General features: G+C 33.7%; 1 protein-coding gene across 2 annotated transcripts in view; it reads right to left on the bottom strand.

The window, feature by feature from the left end:
- Window positions 1-15,424, bottom strand: part of MS3_00006706 (uncharacterized protein) — a 74,645-nt gene extending 59,221 nt beyond the window's left edge. Inside the window, exons 1-4 of one of the 2 annotated variants that reach the window (XM_051214925.1) lie at window positions 15,326-15,424; window positions 12,565-12,895; window positions 12,366-12,526; window positions 11,278-11,593 (exon numbers count right to left, since the gene is read on the bottom strand). In XM_051214925.1, the coding sequence (XP_051068109.1) occupies window positions 11,278-11,593; window positions 12,366-12,526; window positions 12,565-12,778 (691 nt within the window). In that variant the 5' untranslated portion in view covers window positions 12,779-12,895; window positions 15,326-15,424. Of the gene's footprint in view, window positions 1-11,277; window positions 11,594-12,365; window positions 12,527-12,564 lie in introns of both variants that reach the window. The other variant, XM_051214924.1, reaches the window with a different exon arrangement.
- Between the last annotated feature and the right edge of the window lie 810 nt (window positions 15,425-16,234).

Genomic DNA, 16,234 nt, shown 5'->3' with positions numbered 1-16,234 from the left:
ATATAGATAGATAGATAGATAGATAGATAGATAGATAGATAGATAATTATTCACATTGTGTAATTTGACTCGGTGACAATTTTCCTATTAAGCCGATAGCTTATTTAATTTCCATTTCAATACATAGAAGTATTAAATAATGTTGATAAATATTCCTTATAAAATGAAAAACAAAACAGATTACCAAGAGGTAAAAATGAATGCTCTTTGACAATAAAATAGAAAACTATAAGGGACTTTTTAAAAAAAAAACCTATCTGAATAACTCCTATTCTCTAAATTTACTCAAAATACCTTTTTCATAAAATATATTATAATTCATTTTTAATTATCAATAAGAGCTATATGAGAAATGACTGCTGTAGAGAAATAGTGCGTGTTCTAAATGCGGCTCGCCAACATTTTAGAAGCTAGTATCCTCTATATCTGACTCCAATAAATAGTATCCCGTTGACTAAGTATTTAATGCAGGCTAAACATCCTAGTAGAATTATGGATTTACTTGAGATTATTCAAAAGCCCGAATAATATTGTCCGACCGGCCATTTTTTTTAAAAAAAAATTTTCCACCCCCAAATTACAATATTTTTCATCCCGTGTTTCGTCCAATGAAATGGCTAGTTTCAAAAATTAGATTTAATTGGTTAGTTATGTCTTGAAAATTGTTATAAATTATCAGTACTTGTCGACGAAGCACAATTTCAATCGTCATTATGGAGCAGGGTAACGTGCTGAGTACAAGCGCTGGTGTTTCTCACGTAACGGAAATGGAGGAAGTCTTTTTGACTACCTTGTTTCTGGTTGCGTTTCCATCGGTTGAAGCGTTAAAGACCACTATCACAAATTTTGAAAGATCGACTTACAGTCATTATGTGAGAGAGTCGCATATTGGCAGAGATCAAAAATCGTACATTAAATTTGTGTGTTGGCGAAATGGGCGTATAAGATCTCGCGGTTCGTCACAACGTATTGGACGGAGGAGGTAATTTGGTAAATTGTTTTATAATTTTTTTAACGAAGGGCTTCTATGAACACCCAATGTCCGGCCTTTATGTTTTGTAAGATTATAGACGGCTATTGGACTGTTGTACGTGGGAATGTACATCACAATCACGAGTGCAATTCCCTGAGGTACCAAGGTAATTCATGGGTGCGCAGGTTAACGGATGGGGAGTTTGAAACTGTGAGACCGCTGCTGATTTCCGGTACCGCTGCATTCCACATCAGGAATTTTGCTTACCAATCTTATGGGAAATGTCTGACCGACCAAGATGTCTGTAATATGCGGTACAAAGTGTTCTCACACGCGAACCTTCCTGGTACGGAATTTGCCAATTCATAATGTACACTATAGGTGATTACGGGAAATTGAAAGCTCACATAACATCCTTGGGTGGGCTTTGCGAATACGAATTGGACGATGAGAACTGTCTATCGTATTTCTTCTTCATGACTGCTGAGCAAGTGAATTTGGCCGGTCACTTTTGTGACGTAATTGGTTTTGACGGGACGTACAAAACGAATAACGAGAACGTCCATTTATATCAAGTCGTTGCCCTGGATATGAATTTTAAGGCAATACCCATGTGCATTACCTTTTTAAGTCGCGAAACGTCAACATTCATTTCTGCATTCCTGCGTTTTTTCCAACGGTGTACCAACAGTCGACAGCTGGTAGGCATTGTGACCGATGATTCACCTGCAATTGCTGCTGCTATTACGCAGGTGTATCCGGATGCACACCATATTCTGTGTCGCGTACACCTTGTTCGAAATGTGATAAAGAGGGTAAGTGTTTCGTTCATTAACATTAACCCAGTAACCGTTATTGTAGAGGGTGCGATCAGAAATTGTACAACTGTTCTTTCGCCTCATGCTCACTCGAACGGTTGAAAGGTAAATCAAAATCATGCAACGAGGAACTGTTGATTTGGATGAAACGCTCAGTAACGATGAGGAGGAACACCAAAAATAGAGATAGTTTATTGTTAAGATTGGTAAAATTCGCAATTGTACACGAAGCAAGCACACAGGGAAAACAAGAGTGTGTACGTATGAGTGTGAGTGTTAAAAATCCATATATATTTTTGAGTGTTAATCAAGTATGGATAAATTATTGATTATCTGTGTATTACAACCAATGGGAGAATAGATTAAAAATTGACATGTGCTCAATCAGACTCACACAGAAAATCACATGGTGGATCAAGTAACTAAATTACAGTGAACAGATAAATAATACTGTAGTGGAATGTGCTTACTACATTGCACATAATTATGTTTCTAAGAGGATGAAATAATACATACTTCATCTTCTTAATAAAGATATTTTAACTCATTAACTTAAGATTGAGTAATATTTGCTAATTAAAGTAACTTATTGATCACTTACTAAGTCTTTTATACAATGCTATACATTAAAACAAAACGAAATTCTTATAACTAAATCTTAGAATAAACTACTGTTGTTGTCTAAAATAAGAGTAGTGATTTTATCTAACAGGAAATAAAATTTATTATCTTGATGGTAAAATTTCTTAGACAGAATGGTTGTATGACAAACAAGATAATATTTTAATTTTAGTAGGTTTGCAAAAGTGAAATGGAAATGCGATGATAAATGAACTTGTCCCTTAATTTATAATTGACAATGTCAAAATGATACAACTTTTAGTTTGTATGTAAAACTGGACTTCGAAAGATTATTTTTAAAAAAAGGATGAATTGCACTCATAAAATACCGGGAGATAGTAGAGTCATGGAGTTGTATATTACATTCAAACGATGTTGTAAACTGTATTAGATTAAGATCATGAACCGATTGGTGTTAGACCACCATTGAAGATTTGGAAGCACTGGACGTCCGTTCCGTCCCGTTGTGGGTTTCCTCAGCAGTGCGCATCCATGATCCCGCCCGCATGATTCGAACCCAGTGAGATGCGCACAATAGTTCCATAATAAGACGAAACAGCCATTCAGTGCTTCCAGGTTTTCAATGGTGGTCTAACATCAATCGGTTCATGATCTCAATCAAAAAATTAGTAATTTCCACCACCCTATACTGATAAACTGTATTAGTTCACTTTTAATTATTTGGAAATAAATATCAGCATATGCTTTATTCAGTAAGTGAAAATACTGATGAGCTCAAATACAACTTCCATCTGGACACAGTGTTTACAAATAAGGTATTAGCCATATAATTAACTGTTGTAAGGCTAAATTGGTTGATTCGTTTGAATCGAAAAGAGAACAAAACAGCTTCATACATAACAAACGATGCAAAGACCATTTTTAAAGCTGTATGACTGACTACGACTAATATGAAACAGTTTCAGTAGGTGAGTAGACACTAATTAAACAAGCCTGAATGACACTCAAACATAAGTAAAGGAATTTATCATAAGGAAAAACTTTCAAGATACATAATGGGGCATTAATTAAATTCTCTTATCACAGACAAATTGTAAACGTTATGAATTTCATTAAGACTTTGCACGTATATAACTTTTCGAAATGAATTCATTAGGGTCATTTAGAGTACTGAAACGCAAACAATGATATAAAATTTAAGAAGTTCTCAAACTTATCTGATATCTTTTTGCAACTAAGTCACCAAAAATAAATCATACATTATATGGTATTTTACTTCATCACTAAAAGGACTATTGTTTAGCTTCAAAATGTACAAAATGAGAAACGAAAGAAGAAATTTATCGCTTCGCAGATTTTTATAACTACTCAGATATCTATTTGTAATTTATAATGCTTCAATTTTATTAACTTTATCAACATTCTGGTTCATATATACCAAAATGATATATATATATATATATATATATATATATATATATATATATTAGTTCGTAGGACGAAAGGTATGAAGTAATCTTACGGTTTAAGGAAAGACAAAGAGTGTATACACCGACGCCATTGTGATCAATTCTGAGCCATGTCACCAAGAGTCTCCAACCATTGGTTACGATAGTCACGCGGACCCCAACCAAGTAGTCTGCATCTACCAACATGGCTCAGACTAGAGGTTAGTGTCTTCAAGCACTGATGCCACGTTTTGGTTTGGCCGCCCCTTATTCTCTTCCAACCATCTCCAACACCCGTTAGCATTGCACGTCGTGGTAATCAGTATTCAGGCATATGTAACACGTAGCCCAACCATCTTAGTCGACGAAGATCCACAACCTCCATTCCCTAATACCCTACGTCTAACCTCACTATTACTTACCCGGTGATCCCAGCAGATGCGAACAATATTTCTAAGGCATTTGTGGTCAAATACTAGTAGCTTACGAGTGTCTTCTACTCTTAAAGGCCATGTCTCGCTGCCGTAAATTAAAACAGAACGGACTGCCGCGCAGTATACTCGTCCTTTTATTGATAGACGGATATCTCACCTTCGCCATAGGTGACGTAAGTTGGCAAAAGCCATACGAGCTTTTCGAATCCGTGCTGAGATTTCGTCAGACACCAACCCATTATGGCTGATCAAACTTCCAAGATAAGTGAAGTTGTCAACGCGTTCGACTACTTCATTCCCTATCCTTAGTTCAGGTGCTGACGCAGGCCAGTCCTGAAGCAACAACCTGCATTTAGAGGGAGAGAAGCGCATTCCAAACATTCTGGCATTGTTGCTTAGTGCTACCAGAAGAGTCTGCATTTTATCAGCGTCTTCAACAAACAGGACTATATCATCTGCGTATTCTATGTGGATAAGTGGACCTCCTGGATATTATAACAATTTCATTAGTTGAGATCTTGAGCCGTCCAGTGTTTTCAGGTTTTCCATGATAATCTAGCTTCATTCGACTCATGATCTCAACTATTGAAATTAATTTATATTTGTTTGATAAATATCAAATTGTAAATATTCTTTTATTAGGAATATTTTCTTGCACTAAAAAGTAGATAAGTATTCATATTTTTTGAATTCAAATAAATCATTGTTAAAAATTGAAATGAAATGGCCTACAATAAAATTCACACCCACAGTGTTACTACTTCTTGAATAAAAGAATCTAAATCTACGATAATATGCTGATCATTGATGTCAGTTAATATTTTTTTAACTGTTTGAAAATTATGAGATTTTTCATAATGAATACTATTTTCAAGTTGTGTATATTTTCATAAACTAGAAGCAGAATAGAAACTTAATAGTTAGAAACGTTGATTGATATGACTTTATTGCAGTGACATAAATGCATTCATTTTTGTCTTTTAAATTCTGAGTTCCCAAATTATTTTATACTTTTTTTGGTCCCTCAAATCCATTTTTTCTTTTCGAATCATATTGCCTTTGCACAACATTTTTTGCTACTACGGTTCGTGTTACTACTCTTACTACTTTGAGCTTTGTTCTAACAATTTCATCTCTCTGTTCTTATTTGGCCTATCATCTTGAACTGATGCACATATATCTTACATTCTACGTCACTTATTATTGAATGACTGATCTACCAAAAACCATCTGTTTTAAATAAAATCGTGTGTTTACTAGTAATCAACTTTGGGATGGATTTCCTCGAGTTTTATTCGAGGCTATGACCTATATGGAGGGTAAGATAATTAGTAATAATGGTGGTAGCCAGGCTACAATATTGACTGAATTAAGAAAGAGGGTCATGACTATTATATTTTATCTCATTAGTCTAGAACGATTGTGTTAGCCATGACGGTTGTAATTTTTGTTCTAATATGAAGTTTTTTTATAAATAAAACATTTCCATCTGTTGGTTGGGGAATTATTTTTACACATAATTCAATGGATTAATAATATGTTGTATGAATTCATGTCTGCTTCTTTATTTAAGAATAGTCATTTGTTCAGTTAATGTTTTGAATAGTTTGAATTGACAGATTCATTTGGGTTTCTAATTAGAGTGGCGTATTTCAGCCTGAATGAAAACGTATATGTACTTTAAATTTTAAATAGATATTTGTTAATCAAACTACGCAGAAGCAGTCAACTCATTGGTTCATATCTAAACCTTTTCAACTGATTAAGTGAATCTCTTTTGGAGTTTATGTTTTCTTAAAAAGTTCTTTATTTAAACCTGTCAGTTACGAATTGAACATTTATCAACTATATCATGTCACAGATGATAATTATTGTAGAATACTCATCATCAACTTTACTACTACTTTTCTTCGCCAATATGATATTTTTATTATAATTGTCTACATTTTTTTCGAGCTGGATTTTTGTGCGTTTTTATACAGTTACTGAATGGTTATATAAGAAATTGAAAACATATTTAAATAAATGCACACGCCTGATGTATTTAAAGTGGTAAGATCTTAACCTACTATATTTAGAATAATCACTATATGGTTAAAATCATCATGTGATAACCATAAAGGGATTAATTTGACTAACATAGCATCTAAAACTCTAGCATCAATAATTATCAGACGCCTAACTAAGACTAGTGAACTGCAAACACGAGGAAATCAGGCTGGCTTCAAACCTGGTCGCTGCTGTATCGATCGCATATCCACCGTTCGTCAGGTCCTAGGACACTGACATGATTATCGGCGTCCGACATTGATGTTCTTTCTCGACTTAAAAGCGGCATTTGACTCCGTAGACCGCGAGATTTTGTGACAGTGTCTGTCACTGAAAGGCGTACCTCATATGTACATAAACCTTCTGAAGGCTCTTGACTCGAACACTACTAGTCGAGTCAGAGTTTATGGCAAACTGTCATTTGATTTCGCAACCTAAAGTGGTGTCCGTCAAGACTGTCCACTTTCTCCATTTATGTTTAACTTTGTCATAGATCTACTGCTTATATATGTGTTTCAATGTGATGGTGATTTTCAAACATTTCAAAATATATTTATACAAAAATATTACCATTCACTAAAAAATAAACTGCCTTTGAAACGCAAAAATTAAATAGGAAATCATAGTAAGACAGCATACATTAAATAAACTTGACTTATCACCCTACAAGCTACTCTACATATCTTGCATGAACTACGAATATTCTGAACATATATATATGCAGCTTTCAAAAGACTGTAGAGGTTAACTCGAACAAATGCTGTGAAATAATTTACAAGATCAATGGTTAATTCACTTTGGTTTAGAGATAAAATGAGGCATTTTCTGTAATTCACTATTCTTTTTGTTACAAATTATTCAGTTTAATGGTATACACAAAGTTATTTGTGTAAAAGCATTTAGTAACTAACAGTGAACAAAATCAGATGCTGAGGTAATAAAAATCAAGGTGAATCTGAGGAGTGACAAATTACTACCTGCATTTCATCACACAAAATCTATATTTGCCTAATACATAATTTATTGACATAAAGGAAACTAATTTCCTTCTCCAGTCGATTCCGATTTCAAAAAATATAATTTATTTTGATACGAAGTTGTTGGAAATAAGAATGACTACCACTAAGTCTATGTGATCGATGAGACAAAGGTAGGAATGGTCTAATACCAGTATCATAGCACATCCAAAGTTTAAAAACCAATGATTGGATAACCTAATTAATCTTTAATGCCATATATATCACAGAAATTCGTATTCTGATAGAAATTTCATGTCTTTATTCTGTTTCCAGCACTTAAGTGTATTCAGGATATAAAAACTTAATAAACAAACTTAAAATGATAATAAATAATCATTCGAAAAGGAAATCAATAAAACTGAAAAATAAGTCAAAGCGTTTCTGTCTTGCGGTATATCATTACACCAGTATATATTCACTAAACACTCAATCACTACCTTTTACTAAATTCCATCTGAATGAGCTTGATAACATGTCACGAATAATTTTTTTCACAAACTGTCACATTATGTATCACAGGAAAAGTTCACACAAAATAGTTTTATAATTTCTTCGTCTCTATATCCTGGTGATTATAAATTCAATTAATTTTTTTTAGATGTAAAGCAGAAAAACCTATATGAAGCTAAAAAAATCAATCAGTAATTTAATTTGTTTAAATTATTTAAATAATTAAAACAGAACTTAACTAGACACATCATACGAATAAACATTTGAAAAATATCCTCCACTTTTAAACTACGAGGACCGTTGTGTGTTAAACTATCTGCTTCCAGTTTCGATTCCAATTTTGTCATAATCTGAGGATTGTGTTACTGCTCACTGTCATCTATTGCTTTCTATAGTAAATGTAATTGTATTGTGTACACCATCTGGGCCTTCGACTTATTTTTTCTTTTATTCTCCTTCACAGCCCTTCTCACTCATCATACTTTGCATCCTCCCCTAGTACACAAAGTACCTTCTGGTTAGACGCAAACCGCTAAAGGGCTACCTACTCCTAAAAACAATATCTCAAGCCACAAATGTATATATGTATACAGTATATATTTACTTATATCTTAAAAATATCAACTACATGATGAATCCCACAAACCCTGAATTTTAAAAAAATCTTTGCTTAATCAGAATTTGTATACGCCTATAAGAAGCAATTGCAAAGAAACTGGTTTAACTACAACATCTAGCCTAGGTAAAACTAAATTTTATTAATAAAAATAATTTAGGAAAAGGTCCGGCTGGTCGTTCAAAGTGAAGACCGGTGTTAGGCAAGGTTGCTTACTCTCACCCTTTCTCTTTCTCCTGGTGATCGACTGGATCATGAAGACGTCAACGTCTGAAGGAAAGCGCTGGATACAATGGACATCTAAGATGCAGTTGGATGACCTAGACTTCGCAGACGATCTGGCCCTTCTATCCCAAACGCAACAACAGATGCAGGAGAAGACAAACAGTGTGGCAGCAGCCTCAGCAGCAATAGGTCTCAGAATACACAAAGAGAGAAGCAGGATTCTCCGATACAACACAATGCACCAATCCAATCACAATTGACGGAGAAGATTTGGAAGATGTAAAAACCTTTACGTATTTGGGCAGCATCATTGATGAACAGGGTGGATCTGATGCAGATGTGAAGGCGCGGATCGGTGAGGCAAGAGCAGCATATTTACAACTGAGGAACATCTGGAACTCAAAGCAACTGTCAACCAACACCAAGGTCAGGATTTTCAATACAAATGTCAAGACAGTTCTACTGTATGCGGCAGAAACCTGGAGAACTACAAAAGCCATCATCCAGAAAATACAGGTGTTTATTAACAATTGTCTACGCAAAATACTTCAGATCCATTGGCCGGACACTATTAGCAACAACGTACTGTGGGAGAGAACAAACCAGATCCCAGTGGAGGAAGAAATCAGGAAGAAGAGCTGGAAGTGGATAGGACACACATTGAGGAAAGCACCCAACTGCGTCCCAAGACAAGCCCTCACATGGAATCCTGAAGGTCAAAGGAAAAGAGGAAGACCAAAGAACACGTTACGCCGAGAAATGGAGATAGACATGAGAAAAATGAACAAGAATTAGAAGGAACTAGAAAAGAAGGCCCAGGATAGAGTGGGTTGGAGAATGCTGGTCAGCGGCCTATGCTCCATTGGGAGTAGCAGGCGTAAGTAAGTAAGTAAGTCCGGCTGGTAGCTTTAGAATTACAAGTATAATGTTATGGAGATTGTTGAGTTTAGATTGATATCATGAATGGATCAATGTTAGACCACCATTGAAAACTGAAAGCGCTAAACGGCCGTTTCGTTTTAGTATGTGACCCCTCAATAGTGCTCATCCACGACTACACACGCGGGACTCAATACCAGGACCTTCGGTCTCGTGCGCGAATCTCATAAAATTTTTAATATTGTCTATATAAACAAAGATACTAAAGAAAATGAAAAACAGAGTAATACAAAGATTTTTAACCTTATTATAAGTATTTTTGAAGGTCAAACGACCAAGTTATTGACGCTAAATGTTATTCATTTATATTTTATGCTAGGAGTGAATACGAAAAACGATATTGTTTATAGATTAATTACTGACGGGAAAAACTAAGATTGATGTTAAATTGTAAATACAATAGGCTTAAGTAAAGTAAATGTAGAACGTAAAGGTGTACATTCACTAGGAATATTATTATTTAAACAGGTTCATAATTCTTCGAATGAAACTCAATATTGAGAAAAAAGTCTCTTTACAAAGAGAAACCGTAGGAAGTGAAGGAAAATATCTTAAAACTATGAGAATATCTTCTTGAAACCACAGAATTGTGGTTTTATGATAGTTAAGTTAAAAACCTTTACAAATGATTTAAATAGAACTATGTGTTGAACCAGTTGACTGCATAAAGTAACCTTTGTTAACACAGCAATTTCTACACCTAGGAAGGGCTACACATTTGATTTTAAACAGTTCACAAATTCTGAAATGCTATAGTAGAGGCATTAAAATATACACTAATTTGAACGAAAAATCAGCCACCGATTTCTTTAGATTTTTCAGTTTCGCTGAACACTATATTCAGGTTTCCTTCACTTGAATCTACCAGACAACTCAAACTATCATCAATTAAAACAAGGAAAACTGAAAAATGATGGAAAATGAGACTCCAACTAAACTCCGGACTACAATTGATTTTATAGTGAGGTGATAGTTAATTTCGGATTTCTCACTAGTCTTTGTTTAGAAGACAACATTCAAACGTATACTACCCTGAAAGTAATGTAACTCAGTCATAGATTTCCTTCTCTCTCTCCAAATATATATATATATATATATATATATATATATATATATATACAAACAATGCAGGAATAATAGTCTAAAGAGCAAATTAATTATTTCAACCTAAACATTCTTTGAAATAATATATTCCACTAACTAATTAGGCAGTTTGCATATTTTTCAAGTAAACAAACTGTGCAGTGAAGACATTGCTTATGGGAAACGTTTCTATGAGGAGTAAGACACACATCGAATTAATGACCACTAATCAATGGAGACATCCCAACTTAGAGTCAAGAAGTGCAAATATATGTAGATTATAAATTAACAGGAGATCAACAAAACAAACAAATTCAGTTAAACTGTTTATTTTAGTTTTATAATAAGATCTGTTTACGTTATAAGTAATTTTGAGAGATAATAGAAAATATGTCAAAGCTGTTGCTTTAAGAGATTTTACAGTGTACCTACTTTTAGCTTACATTATTTCCCTTTTTTGATTCACATCTTCTTTAAGAGTGCTTTTTGAATATTCAAATAGTTTATTCACAAAATGTAAATTATACACTAAAAGTCACTTTCAATAATTCGAATTAATTACATTTTAGTTTACCAACTCTTATAATACATAAAAGAAAAATAACCACGACATTTATAAGAAATTATAAAAGAATGCTTACCAAATATATGTGGGGTTTGTGGAGAAGGGTCATGTTTTATCAATTTTTTGCTGTTCATATTTTTGACAGCACTTACTGTAGCAGATAGTTCATTAATTAGAGCGCGGCCACGATGATCTTGCTGAGATTCTGAACAGCAAGCGCCTTTCACTGAACCAATAGTGGAACTCAATTGTACGTTTTCAGTATCGGTACTATTTGAAACTTCATTCTTATCCCCAAATTCACCATGATCTATTAAAGCCTGATTTCCTGGATTAAAACAGTTTGAATGCTCTGAAAACAGTGTTTTCAGTTCGGCTAGTAGACTACTAACCTGTTTATTTTATTCCAAGAGTGCAAAAGAAATCACAGAATAAGAGTTGATAAGAACTCAATTATAATTTAATTTCATAAGTTAACCTATGAATTAATTTTTAACTGAAGCATATAATCTTTCGATGTGCCGATATATAATAACAGGATACGTTCTAGAAACTAAAATCGAAACTTAGTTTGCTCAGTTTATCAGCGCCCTTCTAACCTCTTACCTTAGTGACGAAAAAACTCGGCACGTCATACATTATTAGACCATCTTGAAAACAATGATTTTGGTATACACCTTATCCATTAACTGACGTATATTTAGGCTTTTCTCTGTGTATAGTCAACTTCTCGGTAACAATTTTGTATCCATACTCAGATTATATACCTCATGGGGTGGTATAACGCGTCATAAAGTGAAATAAATGGTAGTGCCTAATAACCTAAAATCCAAAATTTGCTTAACTCAAAACTCAGTTTTTCATCTCATTTTAAATGGACCCATATGCATGCTTCCTGAAATTTTAAATGGAAACAGGTGATGATTCACCTGTGTCATATGCAAATTTGGCTAAGAATAGAGACCAATTAAAAATATGGATACCATTGTAATACAATGAATTAATGAGTGATCTTATCGTGATCAAGCACTATGAGTATCCATGGTGGAACAATCAGATAATTATAAAACAACTACGCCTGTGTAGACAGTTAATCTACTTACATACACTATATGCGACAACAATGCAAACATGACAAAAATCGATAGGGAATTACAAACAAACCTCAGTCATGTAATGAGCGTGGTATTTTGCTTTTTCTTCCGAAAGTTTCAAAACATCAACCAACTCTTGTTGTTTTTTTTCTAAAGATGAACAGAGATTGGCTATTTGTTCCAAAAAGCCGATTCGCTCTTGTTCCAGGAGTTTAATCTTCTTTCCTTGCTCTAGGTAAAACGATTGAAATCCGAACAGAGTAACTCACCTCTTAGCTTTAGTGAAAAAGTGTGAAATTGTTTGTTCAAACAACTATCTGATAATACTTCTACATTTGATAGGCAGTCATCACAACTTGAATAGTTTTCTTTCCTTAGATTTTGATGATTACTCCAATCAATGGTCTGATTATCAGATAAATCAGACTTGATATCTGCTCTTGTAATTACCGAGGCTATTTCGCAGCTATCATCAGATTCCATACCAGTAGACTGTTTGATTTCCAATTCTATCCAATTCTGAACGTATTGTAAAAATATTGTTACGAAATTTCACATTTGATCAGTCGACGAAGAAATTTGTGCATCTGAGAACTCGTACTTTATGAAACCGAATACCACAAATATAAACATCTAGTATTAAAAATCATTTATTGACTTCTATGTGCAATGTTCTTTATCTGAGAACTAAATCGCTTGAACAGTCTCATAAAGGAAAATATATGGCATAAATCTTCATTTAATACTAAATTATTCTGTGTCAAGAAGCTACTAGTTCTAAGTTTTCACTTTTCACTGATATAAACTTCAATGTTTTAAATAAATTGTGGCTTTTAATCCATTTGCGACTTAAAGCAACAACTGACTTTATATCTTTGGTTGAAAATATTAGTTTTCAGGCTATAAATTTTTTAAGGGATAATAATTATTTGAAGTATTTGAGAAAACTTTTGAAGCTCCTGTTTTAGATAAATAAAAAATACAGAGCTATCAAGTAATTATTTGCCACTTTTAAACATGTTCTGGCAGATTATTTTCTAACCAAAACTAAGAATTCGGTTATCTCAAAACATGTTCCAGACGATGATTTTAGACTCAATAGTATGTTTGAACCACGGAGAAAAAGTTCTTGCAACAAAATTTTGCTTTATTGGACTATTCAACTTGCATTTCTATATACGGCTCCTAATCAAATTATTTTTCAAGGAAAATAAACTGGCTAATATTTTCTCTACGAAATTAGTACTAAACATTTAATGTCTGACAAATGGTACTCGAAAATGTTTAAATACTACATAACAGCTATGATCAACAGTGAGAGTGTATACAATTAGTTTTATCATATATAAATTGTATAAACGATGGTTATCAGTGCAAGAATAGTAACAATGTTGCTTTTCGTAAAGATGTTGCATGTAAAACAATCAAAATAATATATAAAACAACCCACCAAGAAATGCTTTACTCAAAACGTACGTAAATCTGTTTATAAAATAATTTCAACCACTATCTTTATTTTAAATATTAGTGGATTCAGAAAGTATGGATCAGACATATGAAATTAATGACCAATAGAATTTTCCGTAACAAATTTTGCATGGCAGTAAACTTCAAAGATCTTAATTTTGAAAAAGAAATATTTAATCCGATCCTTTTGAGTCAGTGTACGCACATCGAGTGTCTGGAAAAAGGATGTCATACTAAATAATCTCCCATTACGTCTTGAGAAAAGACCCGTTGGTTTAACTGATATTAGTGTCGCATAAAACAGGATTCTCTGTAACACAAAGACTTCAAATGTATAACGGGACTTCTTACAAAGGTAATGGCACACATACTGTCCAAATATTGAATGACATTACATAAGATCACATAAGAATGAAATATATTCTGAAACTTGCGGTCAGACAAACTCTGTCATAGGTATTTTGTGTAACAGACACGTTTTGCATTTAACTGACATATTTGTAGCGAAAATATATTTAAAGATTTTATGAGCCTAAGTCAAAAAACTAGAATGTGGGATTTTACACATTTAAACGACGTTAAGGTATAACACAGCTACAACGTAATACAGTGAAGTGATTTAGTTTAAAGGTCTAAAACTACATATTTTTAAACAGACACCAGATGCCATCAAGACCTGTACATCCTCAGGTGTTAAGGGTCTGATAGCATCTTCATGGTGCGTCAGTAGAAACGTTTCGTTTGTTGGTATCCTATATATGAAGTTTGGCATTTTTGCATTCATATATCATGATCACTAACCTGCGGTTCTGTATTGTTTTCGAACACATAAAGTGATATACGTTTTGAGATGATACACAGTAATTACGGTTAAGCACGAAATATGACTTCTTCACCGACTAATCACCAGCTATTTGGTTCTCGGAAGCATTAAGTCTTTAAATAAAGTATAACGAACTAAAGACTGTACAAAAACAAATACTATTCAAAATCAACATGGGCTTTTATAGACGGTCCATGAATCATAGACCCCTCTTCACACCACGCAACAACAATTGATGTCTTTGAACGGTGTTTTATGCCAGTATCCCACATTTGTTCATATGAAAGGACTGAGAATAGGATTTACTAGAGCATGATATAGGAGAATTACGTATGTTAACCTTGAAGGGGCTGTTAAGTAGAACATTTCAAAGTCCAACTAAGGTGCTCCGAAAAAAACCTAAGTTCTGAAAACCTGTAAAGTGTTCCTAACTATATGTTATGGAAGAGTAATTCGAAAGTGACTTGAGATTCATTAAGACATGTGAATAAAAAATTTACAGGTGTAGAACACTACAACATTTTGAACTCATTCCTTTCAAAAATGAAGCATACATGAAACAAGAATGTCTTTCTAACTTCAAGCGTTCAGTGAGTTTAAGATCAGTAAAGAAAAAAAACAAAAATACTACTTCGCATAAGTATAATGACGTATTTAATTTTCCTAACTAGAGAAATGCATGACAAATATTAAAAAATAAAACTGGGAAAAAAGCGCATTTTCTACATTTGGGTTATTACTTTCAAGAAACATGTGTTCACAACTTCCAACAATTACTTTAGTGATTTAGTGAGTACGAAAACCAATTGCACTTTTTAACCGGTTAAATTTGAATAATACTTTCAGTTTTATGACTATTGATTTGGTAAAACAAAATCCAGTGAATAGTGAGTCTAAATCGGTTTTTCACGCGAAACACACACTCAGCTAATAAGATTTGTAATATTCCGTTATTCCTTCAATTTCTATGCAATGAGTCTACTTTTCGAACAGAAAGTTTAGTCCTAACGTGATTTGTATTCATCAAACTTTGCTGTGTTCTTAGGCAACAAAAGTACCATTTCTGATCAAAAGAATCTATTCTGAGCTATACGATTGGTAGATAACTTTTTTCGAGTTTCATTCAATTTATTATTTAACGATGGTTTTCCCCAGTTTACTGTTCGTTTTTTTTCAGTTTTTCATGTAAAGTTAGTTCAGTTTATCTCATCCGTTTTTATCCATTTTTGCTCGTTTTTAGTGTGCTTTTCAGTGTATTTTTGTGATCTTGGGCCTTTACTACCATTTATAACACAGTTTATGTCAATATAGTCATGAACAATTCATGCAAATGACCTGGATGCCGTTTCGCTGTTACATCTGACATGCAGTACGACAACTGCAAAGGTTGTTTCCACGAATCGTGCACAGATTTCACAGCAGCTGCTTACAACAGACTCAGCAAGTCGGATCATAAGTGGGAATGTGTTACGTGCAGCACGAATGCTGTAGTCTTGCCAAGTAACATCATTGTCCTATTGACAGGTCTGCAGAGTAAGTTGTCAGCAAACTTGGAAAAAGACAGTCATAAAACGAGTAAACAAACAAGGGGGCGCAACGGTAACAAGAATAGGGATGTCGACAGGTCTAAAATCGATGGAGCATGCATT

Source organism: Schistosoma haematobium, chromosome 2, assembly GCF_000699445.3.
Source record: "Schistosoma haematobium chromosome 2, whole genome shotgun sequence".
Lineage (NCBI taxonomy): Eukaryota > Metazoa > Platyhelminthes > Trematoda > Strigeidida > Schistosomatidae > Schistosoma > Schistosoma haematobium.
The sequence above is the reverse complement of the archived record's forward strand: the minus strand, read 5'-3'. Positions and strand labels throughout refer to the sequence as shown.